We start from the raw sequence: 12254 nt of genomic DNA on the forward strand, positions 1-12254 counted from the left end.
CATATCTCTTTCTTAATAAAATTTCTGAGCCTATAGCTCGTATATATCCCAAGGATTTGAAACATTTACTAGCTTACTCCGAATCTTAATCAACAATCGTGATATGTACCTATATAAGAAGGAATTTTCAATGAACTCACCTATATATCAAAAAGTCTATAAATTTAATAAAGTAGTAGGTGTTACTTGGAAACATCAATTTTTAAAGTCTGATGCAATCAGCTACCTACATTACAGTGATTTGCGAACCCCTGTCTATATAGTGCAGATGAGCATGTTAACACAATTCTACAAAACACACTAAACTCTCCGTTCTCCATTTTTTTCGATACTATGGAGTTCTCCATTTTTATATACTTTTTTCCTCTCTTCTACATCATTTTCCAGTTATGCAAGATAATTTTGCAATGGAGAGACAAGTGTTGTTACATGCTTGACTATGAATGCTACAAACCACCTGAAGACAGGAGGCTAGCCACTCAAAAATGCGCTGAGATCGTGCTTCGTAACAAGAATCTTGGCCTTGAAGAGTACAGATTTCTGTTAAGAACAATTGTGAATTCTGGTATAGGTGAAGAAACTTATGGCCCAAGAAACATTGTCTTGGAAAACCTAGAAGCAAGCCCTAAGCTTTCTCATTCTTTATCTGATATGGATGATCTTTGTTTCGATACTCTTGATAGTATCTTTGCTAGATCACCGATATCTCCATCTCAAATCGACATTCTTGTAGTGAATGTTTCTTTGCTATCACCAATGCCCTCACTAACAGCTCGAATAGTGAATCGTTACAAGATGAAGCCAGATGTTAAGACCTTCAATCTTTGTGGTATGGGATGCAGTGCAAGCATTGTCGCGATTGATCTTGTTCAACATTTATTTAAAACCTACAAAAATGCAAATGCTATTGTTGTGAGCACTGAATCCATGGCTGCTAATTGGTACTGTGGACAGGAAAGATCAATGATGCTGTCGAATTGCCTGTTTCGTTCAGGTGGTTGTTCTATGCTTTTTACAAACAACACGAGTCTTAAAAGCAAAGCAATTTTGAAGTTAAAGTGTATGGTTCGTACTCATACGGGCTCGGATGATGAAGCTTATGGATGTTGCATTCAAGATGAAGATGGTCTTGGTTACAGAGGCTTTCGCCTCACTAAGGCCCTCACGAAGGTTGGCGTTCGTGCATTAACAGGAAACCTACAAATTCTTGTGCCTAAAGTTTTACCAATTCGAGAATTACTACGATATGTAATCGTCTCATCACCATTTTGGAAAAAAGCTAATAGTATTCAGCTTGGAGGGTTGAATCTAAAAACTGGTATCGAACACTTCTGTATTCACCCCGGTGGAAGAGCTGTAATTGAAGGAGTTGGGAAGAGTCTGGGGCTTAAAGAGTATGACATTGAACCAGCTCGAATGGCACTTCACAGATTCGGGAACACGTCTGCAGGTGGTTTATGGTACGTTCTCGGTTATATGGAGGCAAAGAAGAGGCTAAAAAAGGGTGACAGAATTTTAATGATTAGTCTTGGGGCTGGATTTAAGTGTAACAACTGTGTGTGGGAGGTGGTAAGGGACCTGGAGAATGGTAATGTGTGGAAAGATTGTATCGATAATTATCCTCCCGAAAACATAACCAATCCTTTTACTGAAAGGTATGGTTGGATCAATGATCCGAGTCTTGAATCAATGACTGTTGAGGAAATCAGAGACAAATTCAAGCATTTAATTTAGTGGATTATTTGATATATATGTAAGCTCATCATGCAGTGTTTTCAGTGTGCTTTAAGTTCTTACAAGTTGTGTGTACGTCCAATTGTCTGCAAATTCAATTATTGTATCCAAAAGAAAGGGAAAGGTCATGTATACATGCCATATATTGCATCTAGTATTTTTCTGTATAAAAGGATTGATCAAAAGATTTCAATATTACAGATATGAAAGTGTTAATTATTCTCTCTAACCTTTTATATATTCAATATGTATATTGCATAAGCTGATCCGGACACTTGGTTAACAAAAAAAAAATATTTTGCTTAAAACAGGAATGAATCTGGCAAGTCTTTCACAAATCTATACATTTGAGTCTGCATTCTAGTAGCAGTACACATGCAATCTAGAAGAAGAAGAAGATTTGGACTAACACTTTCAACTACCATATTAGTAGTAAATTCTCGCCATGCCAGAACTAAGACCAGCTGAAGACGACAAACCTAAATACATTATTGAAACGACTTGGATTGGCTACATGGCTACATATTAATAGTTCGATACCAATGGAAACTCATATAATTACTAATACTGCAGTGCACAGCAACATTTCAAAGCTGACAAGCTGTTATAAGCACAGCATGAAGTTTCTGACAAGTTCCAGTTGGGATGTAGAAATAATAAAGAGACGAAGTTATTGTTCACTATTGTCTTAAAAATTAGTTGTTGAAGATGCAGAAACAAGTTTAATTGCAAATCTAACTGTCAATCATAAAAAACAACAGCAGTAAAAGTAATTAATAATCCCAACACGTCTAAGTTTTTGTACCGCAGTTGATGATCGTATTTCTGTTTTTGCTAAAACAAGGTCTAAAGTAGAGTTAAAAGCATTATGTGTACCTTAACTATTGGAAATATGCACTTTGTATACCTAAATTATCATATCTAGCAGAAGGCATGCTATACTATTAATTTTGTAGCAAAAAGCATGCTACCGTTAAAAGGGTTTAATTCCGTAAGGATATTTTCGAAAATTCATATAAAGTCGAGGGTTTGGATGTAAAAATACAAATGCAGAGTAGTCTTAAAAGCAACTAAAATCAATTGAGAAGCTAATTTCATTAGTTTCTTCTTTCAGTGTTCTTGTTATGGATGAAAGATGTGTGTGGTATGTTGGGGGTTGAACGCACTGTATGGACAGAGAACAATACTGGACGGAGATTTGTTAGTTGTGTCAATGGTCGAAGGGGTTGTGAGTACTTTCGAAATGAGAATTGATCTAAGTTATGAAGTTTATGTGATGTTGCTTGTTGTTATTGGCATTATGGGTGTTAGAATGGACATGCATTGACAAATTACATAACCATACAAATAGAAATTTATTCAATCAGTCCCTTTCATTATTGAACTAGATAAAAACATAACAAACTTGCTTAAGAAGGATAACAACATAACAGACGGATAGTGAAAAACATAGGAAGGGGACAGAAACAAAGCAATAAACTCTAGCTCGACTAGAGTGCCTACATGAGATCTGCTGCAAGGATGGGATGGAGGAAATAAGGTGCCTCATGGAACTCATTGAGGCCACCATCAGCACCAATATGAGCTTGTGCAAAAGTTGTGGTTGCTTCATTAGCAGAGTTAGCCACATGCACCACTGCACAGGAGTCCCAAGCCTCATTCATGAGGTTGTTGATCAACACCACCAAATCAAAGAACCAAAACTTAGGGTCAGGATGATTCACCTGGTTCACAGCTTCCTCACAATCAGATTCAATGAAAACTGACTTCACATCTCCTTTCTCCCATGCCATTTCAAACCATAAAAAATAGACCATAACTCTGCAGCTAGTGGCACTATCAATCCCATCATACCAGCATTCCCCATCGCCCAATGACCTCGATTGTTTCTCATGATACAAGCCACAGTCCCTTATCGCTGGCCTCCATCAAAGACGCCCTTACAGTTCACCTTGAAAACCCTTGCAGATGTTGGCTTGCTCCACCCGGCCATGATGATTGATACAACAAATTGAACTAAGAGTGTATATAGTAATTGGATGAATGTGTGTGTAAAATAGTGTGGACAGGTGTGTGCTTAAATAGTACATTTATGATAAATTTGGTCCAAACTATCTTAACATGCATTGGATGTAACACTCAAGGCCCTAAGTCCCAAGGCATTCAAATTTTCATTAACAAAACAGTTTGAAGTTTACCATAAAAGCCAATAAGAGAAGAGATAAATGGAAACTGGTGGATTAATGCCACTTAATTTATAATAATAATGCAGTAGACTGTTACATTAGCTGACTGTTTTGGGTACCAAAAATAAAGTTGTGTACATTAATTTGTATCAAAAATATCCTGTCATTACACCAACTATATCAAAAGATGTAATGCACTAGCCTGGCCTACAAAAATATATCAGTTTCTACCACATGAATTCAAATGTGCATCACAATCACAACCTCCATGGAGGCCTTGTACCCAATACTGCTTTCCTTGCACTAGTTTCTGCTTCTATCTGCTGCAAGGTTGTGACATATTTTTCCCTAACCATAGCTCTTTGTGGTTGTATACCTAAAATGGTGTTGTCCATCCTAGCAGGCTGAGTATAAGATGTGAAAACACCTCCTTGATTATACCCTTGGACATGTTGAGGAGTGATATCAATTGAACTAGGTGAGGAGGAGTATAAGTGTTTATTGCACCCGGATTAGCACTTGCACTAGCATTGTCTTTTTTTGACCCCTTGGATACAGGAAATTTCTTCTGTTTGTTAGGCTTAGATGCATTACTGCCTTGATCAATTTTATGTAAAAAAAAGATACAAAATAAATAATGTGACACAAGTTATGCACTAGTCCTAACATTATGAAATAATATCAAAATTTACCTTAGATGCACATGTCCTAGCATTGTGACCTCCTTCCTTACAATAACTACAATATATATTGGTATTGTGCCTTGTTAGTTTAGTTGGATGAAGGGGAATATAATTCTTTTTACTTCTTAATTTCTTTGGCCTCCCAGGTTGTACCTTTAGCATAGGTGGCAGTGGAGGAGGAAGTCCTGTTTTGTCCCGATATTGGTCACTAGTAATAGGCTCAAGTGTGTGCTCATAGCAAGACAAGTACTTATCCTTGCTATATGTCATGTGAATGTAGTCTACCATGTTCATGTTTATCCAATTGGTACATGCACATGCATGATAACAGGGGAGGCTTGTTAGATCAAACTTTATACATGCGCATATTCTAGCATCAAGATCAACAACAATTTCATGGCCCCCATCTGTCATTGTAACTAGGTGTTTGCTCTTACCAGACCATTAAAAAATATATCCATTACTCAAAGTCATTGCCCTAAAAATAAAACATGAAATCATGAAATAAATATTAAATGAAATATCTTGAAATAAACTAGGACTAGTACTCTAACTTGTGCACTTTTCTCATAGCATTTAAACATATAGGATTTAAAGTATAACTCCTTGCCATCTTGTCTCTCTTAGTTTGAATTCTTCTCATGGCACTCTTGTACCAACCTTGCAGTAGACCAATAATGAGAAGATCCTTATACTCCCTTATGTTATTATTGAACACCTCATAATTGTTGTTCACAGACATATCAGAGAGTGAAAATGTCCTAAATGTTGATCTGGTCCATTGGGATGTTGGTTTTTCCATTAACCAACTGTGAAATTTCTTAGACAACTAACAAAAACCACAAAATAAAATACATTCCAGGCACATACATTGCATCAAAGTCATGAAATAAGATTTGGTACCTTTTGAAGCTCAGTCATGTGTTTGTTAAACATGTAGTTTGTGGTAGCTTTAGCTGCCAGCCACAGTAATGATCTGCAACCAACTCCCTTATGGTCTTTGTACATGTTCCTGTAGAGATACATAATACAAAATCTATGCTCTGCATTTGGTACTTGTGTTGTTAAAGTATTTACATGTCCCTGTAGTAAAATCATAAAACAATATCAAAGATTAATCTTCATGTCATTGGATTATATGTCATATTTAAACCAACTGTAATATTTTACCTTTTGTCTATCTGATATAAATGTTCAACCACCAGAGTTCACTATATTAACATCTTGTTCTAGCAATTCTAAAAACCAATTCCAGGTTTCAGTGTTTTCAACTTCAAACAATAGCGCAACTAATGGGGTACACTCCATCATTGCTATCACATCCAACAACAGTTAGAAGTTGGCCATCATATGGACCTTTCAAGTGGCAACCATCTAACCCTATGAGAGATCTACATCCAACTGTAAAACCTTTTTTCAAAGGGCCCAAACACACATATATCCTTTTGTATCTCTTGCCTTGCAGTCCAGCTTCTTCAGAATCTAGCATAAGTTCAATTGTGCTATCTAGCATTGTCTTTTCAATTGCACCCATATCACCTTATCACCTTTAAAGCCTTGTTTTTTGCCCTGCCAATAGCATAAATGTTAACCTCACATCCCCAATTATTCACAACCTTCTTTCTAATTGCACAAGTGACCAGGTGAGGTTCATGCAAATATCATTTTCATAGTACTCTACAATCCATTTAGAAGTCATAAATTTATGTTTAAATGTTGGTGGACATGTGTGAGTGCCTAAAAGGGTCTTAACTTGAAAGGTTATTTTGTCTTTTAATGGAGTTGCATAGATTTTCCATTGGCATCCCTCTCCCTTACAAACAAACCTAATTTTCTTGCCAAAATTTTTACATTGAACTACTAGTTTCATATGCATTATGGCATATTTTTTCACAGCTACTCTAAGACTATTGCCACTGTAAAACAACATGCCAATGCAGAATTTTGGATCCTTCATATCTATTTTCTCATCAAATACAGGAAAAGAAATGGTCTCCTCATCAGTACTATTGGCAGCCATCCTCTCAACCTCATTATTGTAATCATTATCACTAATTTCTGAAATACATCCCACAATAAAACCATGTCCTATGTCACAACCAGCTTCCTTCTGTTCTTTAACTTGCTTCCTCTTTTCTTTGGCAGCACACACCTCATCATCAGTACTATCTATATTAGAAGAATCATCATGAAAACTGTGTACATCAACATCACTAACCACCTCCACAATCTCATCATTTGAAACAAACACATTTCCCACTACAATATTTTCATTTTGTGAATTGTTATCATATTTATGTGCTAGATTCTAAAGTAAAATATTTTCTATCTCTTCATCATCATATCCATCAAGATTAGGAAGATTCAAAAATTCTAAATTTACTTGTTGAAAGGGACAGTAGTCTTGTGTTTTTTCTAAATTGACTGTCACAACATACACATATACCAATCGAGATTCATCAAGTTCACCACACATAGTAAGTACATCATCATCCCTATTTGTTGAGTTTAACCTACTAATATTTGGCAATTTATACGAGATTTCACAATATCCAAGATGGTCAAAAGCCTCTTCTAACATAGTACCAAGCTCTAACACAGACATCTCGTCAACATCGCAATAATCAACATACATGTACGTGCCACCAACATATATTCCATATTCTACACTTAACTGACCACCAGCATGAAGCTTTATGCTAAATAAGTCCATCTCACCTGTGCAATCGATTAAAAATCCTATAAATACGATTTCAAACAAAAATTGGGCAACCCATTAAATAGGACTGATAGATCCACATATAAAGCACACAACCCTTATTACTGAGACATATACCATGCAAACCCTGTACAAAATTGAATAAAAAATAATGAAAACAGAGCTCACTTTTATAATTAGGAGCTTCAGCCAGCAAATATGCTTCATTAAAGTGTGATTCTCTCAAAATTCAAGGCATTAGGGCAAAGGTAAGAGAGCATTAAAATGGGGAAATAAACTGAGACTCTATTATTAAAGGTCAATTAGGGTATAGTTATTGTGTATGTTTGCCTCCATATACACACACGAGTAACAGAATGAAATGACCCAACTGCCCCTCCCTCTTATCCCTTGCACAAAACAAGCTAATGGTGTTAAGTACAAATTGATGGTAGTATGCTTTTTGCTATAAAATTGATAGTATAGCATGATAGAATCTAATAATTCTATAAACATATAATTCTCTATAATATAGACAAGGAACGTAATTATCATATCTAATTATTGAGATTAAACCGAAGGCGGAAGCGTACCTAAATCGATAAGGCGATAATTATGACGGTATCTGAATCTGTATAGCGTTCTTGATTATTGTCTTCCTCAACCAAGTACTCCTTAGGGTTTCTCAAATAGCTCTCTCTGATGGGTAGGAGATAATCCGTTACGTGTACTTGATATATTGGGGACTATAACCCTTTTTATATACCACCTAATTAAATCTCCCATTATAATTTAATTGGTCCTGGTATTAGGTATCCACTTATTAGGTCCATACAATAAATTAAAATCTAATTGGATTTCTTATTTGATCACTTAATTTAACCCAATATAATAAATAGCGAATATAATAGATATATTTATATGTAGCCCATAAAATAATCATTATTATTAAAATAGTAATAACAATCTCCCACTTGGGCTTCATATGAATCCAGAATCAATTACACCAAACTTTAGTGCGCAACTTTATTCTATTCATCGTCCTTAGATTTTACCAAAACAATTTGGTTCGTCTACTATATATGCATGAGATTCTGACGGCATTCGTCACAAACTTTACGTGACTAAACCTTCCATGGTCACCACACAAATATATTCAATGACATGAATCAATGCATGGATAAGTGGCATGGAAATTACACATAATGTGATCTATATAATATCTATTTCCAACTAGTCCTTAGTCAATCTCTAACGAGATTGATTCCAATTTTCTCAACTCAATGTTAAACCACAATAAGAAAATTGAACAAAAGTAGAATGACATTTAATAGAATTTCATCAACTGTATTCTGCAGAACATAAACAACTCAATGTTTATTACATAAAACACCAAAATACAAACTCCCACTAAACCAAAGTATCACATAAGGTAACACTCATATGAGCAGTATGCTCGTGAAACACCTTAGGTGTTAATGCTTTAGTGAGCGGATCCGCAATCATGGAGTTAGTGCCAATATTTTTATCAAAATTTGTCTACTCTGAATCTTTTCTTTAACAACTAGGAACTTAATATCTATATGTTTTACATCTGTAGTGCTCCTATTGTTGTTTGAATACTCCACTGCTGATTTAATATCACAGAATATCTTTAATAGTCTTTCAACACCATCAAGGATACACAAACCAATGACAAAGTTTCGCAGCCATAAAGCTTGATTGGATGCCACAAAACATGCTATATATTCTGCAACCATGGTGGATGAAGCTATGAGCGTCTGTTTGGCAGGCCTCCATGAAATCGCTCCACCATCCAGTAGATAAACATAGCCCGAAGTATATTTTCTTTCATCTTTGCATCCTTCAAAGTCAAAATCTGAATATCCAATGATTTCTAGATGATCTGATTTCCTGTATGTGAGCATATAGTCTTTTGTTTTCTTCAAATACCGTAAGACTCGTTTCACTGCTTTACATTGATCCATTCCCGGATTACTCAAATATCTTCCCAACATTCCAACAATGAATGCTATATGAGGACGAGTACAAACTTGAGCATACATTAGGCTTCACACTGTCGATGCATATGGTATCCTTTGCATTTTCATTATCTCAAGTTCATTTTTGGGACACTGTTTGAGACTAAATTTGTCTCCCTTAGACACGGTGTATCCATTGATGCACAATCTTTCATGCTATACCTTTCCAGGATCTTTTCGATATAGCTCTTTTGTGACAACCCAAGAATACCTCGAGAGAGATCTCGATGTATCTGAATTCTTAATACAAAAGAGGTGTTTCCAAGGTCCTTCATCTCAAATTGACTAGTGAGAAATTTCTTGGTATCGTGCAATAAGCCTATATCATTAGTAGCACATAAGATGTCATCAACGTATAAGAGAAGGAATATAAATTTTCTCTCACTGAACTTGTGATATACACAATATTCCACCAAGTTCACTTCGAAACCATATGATGTGATTACATGATGAAATGTGTGATACCATTCACGAGAAGCTTGCCTGAGACCATAGATGGACTTCTTTAATTTTCAAACCACCCAATGTTTCCATTGAGAAACTCCGTCTTTACGTCCATCTGATGTAGCTCTAGATCATAATGAGCCACAAGTGCCATAAAAATTCTAAATGAGTCTTTTGTGGAAACTGAAGAGAAAGTCTCATTGTAGTAGATACCTTTCTTTTGAGTGAATCCTTTAGCGACTAGACGAGCCTTATATCTTTCGATGTTACCACTCAAATCCCTTTTCTTTTTAAATACCCATTTGCAACCAATAGGTTTTTAGCCTTTAGGCAACTCGACAAGATCCCAAACATCATTGTCTTTCATAGATTGAAACTCTTCATTCATGGCATCAATCTACTTTTGAGAGTTAGGACTCTGCATGGCTTGTTGAAGATTTACAGGATCATCTTCCCCAATGCCAATTCCATCTTCATGTTCTTGTAGAAAAATAACATAATCATCTGGAATTGCGCTCTTTCGCTCTCTAGTGGATCTCCTTAGTGGCACTTCTTGTGATTCATGAGGTTATTGAGTTTGCTTAACTGGTTCCTCATAGGGAATTTCAGTGTTTTCTTGAACCGGAGGGCCTTGAACAATGATAGGTATCATAATCTGATCATTGCTCTTGGCAGAGTCATAAATAGGATCATGACTATCTTCTTCAAAGACAATACTTTTACCTATATCTTCCCTCCTAAAATCAACATCCTCAAACAATCTTGCATTATCAGTCTCAAAGAAGGATCTAGTAGCGGGATCATAAATTTAAATCCGCGAGTACGTTCCGGATACCCAACAAAATAGCAACTGACCGTCCTAGAGTCCAGTTTCTTTTCATTTGGCCTATATGGCCTTGCCTCAGCTGGACAACCCTAAACATGTAAATGCTTAATACTAAGTGTTTTCTTAGTCCAAAATTTATAAGGAGTTTCGGCCACTGCTTTAGTTTGAACCCGGTTAAGGATATAAATTGTAGTCTTTAGTGCATCTCCCCAAAGTAATTCATGCAAGGAAGAATGAATTATCATACTTTTCATTATATCTTTAAAGTACGGTTTCGCCTCTCAGTAACACCATTCATATTTAGTTTTCCTGGCATAGTGTACTGTGGGACAATTCCACACTCCTTTAGGGACTTAGCAAAGGGTTCTGGATGTTGCTAACTTGATCCATCATATCTACCGTAATATTCACCACCACAATCAGATCTGACAGCTTTAATACTACTATTTAGCTGAAGTTCAACTTCAGCTTTATAGTCTTTAAATATGTCCAGATATTGTGACTTCTCATGTATCAAGTATAGGTAACCATACCTAGAGTAATCATCTATGAACGTGATAAAATACCGTTGACCGTTCCAAGAGGCCGTAGGGAATGGTCCACATATATCGGTATGAATCAGTTCCAAGACACTTGTAGCTCTATTGGCACCAAACTTTCTCGAGTTTGTTTATTTTCCCTTAATACATTCAACACAGACTTGAAAGTCACTTAAATCTAAGGGATCAAGAATTCTATTATTCACAAGCCTCTGAATTCTCTATTTAGAGATATGACCTAATCGTTTGTGCCACAACATAGCAGAATTCTCAGTTAACTTACGATTTGTACCTCTTGCACTTGAGTGTAAAATTTCATTATTAAAAGCAATAGTATCAAGCATATAAAGATAATCAATCAAAGAACCCGTGGCTTCCATATTTGAATTTAAAGAGAAACACACTTTATTATTTCCAAAAGAACAAGTGTAGCCATATTTGTCCAAACAGGAAATAGAAATAAGATTCCGTCTAAAAAATGGTGCAACAAATGTCTCAAATAAATCCAAATAAACACCATTTTTTAATAATAATCTAAATATTCCAACAGCTTTAACTGAAATTTTATTGTCGCCGCCCACATAGATGAATCTTTCGGCATCAATTGGCGGTCGGCTCCACAGTCAACCCTGCATTGATACATTTATGTGAGTACTAGCACCAGAATCTACCCACCAAGTATCCTTAGGTACAGAAGCCAAATTAACTTCAGAACAAACAAAGACAGAAGTCTTACCCTTCTTCACACGCCAAGCAGCATATTTGGAACACTCTTTCTTCATGTGTCCGGCCTTCTTATAAAAGTAGCAAGTTGTTCCCTTATCCTGTCTTGCAACTGATGCTTGGATTTTCCACTTGAAATATCCTTACCTCTCTTTCTCTTCTTATCATGAGAGCTTGATGCCAAGTGAACACTCTCAGTCTTCTCTCGCAAAACCCTCTCTTCCTCTTGCAGACAGTGTGAAATGAGCTCATTAAGAGTCCATTTTTGCTTTTGAGTATTATAACTCACCACAAAGTGTCCGAACTGAGGAGACAGAGAAATAAGAACCAAGTGAACAAGTAACTCATCCGAAATCTCTAACTTGAGTTCCTTGAGTTT

At 36.0% G+C, this 12254-nt stretch overlaps 1 protein-coding gene across 1 annotated transcript; it reads left to right on the forward strand.

Annotated features, from left to right (window-relative positions):
• The first annotated feature begins 225 nt into the window (after window positions 1-225).
• LOC141692488 (3-ketoacyl-CoA synthase 19) lies at window positions 226-1956 on the forward strand. Its single transcript, XM_074497353.1, has one exon. The coding sequence runs from the start codon at window positions 334-336 to the stop codon at window positions 1732-1734; it is 1401 nt and encodes a 466-aa protein (XP_074353454.1). The 5' UTR covers window positions 226-333; the 3' UTR covers window positions 1735-1956.
• Window positions 1957-12254: the final 10298 nt, after the last annotated feature.

The sequence above is a fragment of the Apium graveolens genome, chromosome 10 (assembly GCF_009905375.1).
Source record: "Apium graveolens cultivar Ventura chromosome 10, ASM990537v1, whole genome shotgun sequence".
NCBI lineage: Eukaryota > Viridiplantae > Streptophyta > Magnoliopsida > Apiales > Apiaceae > Apium > Apium graveolens.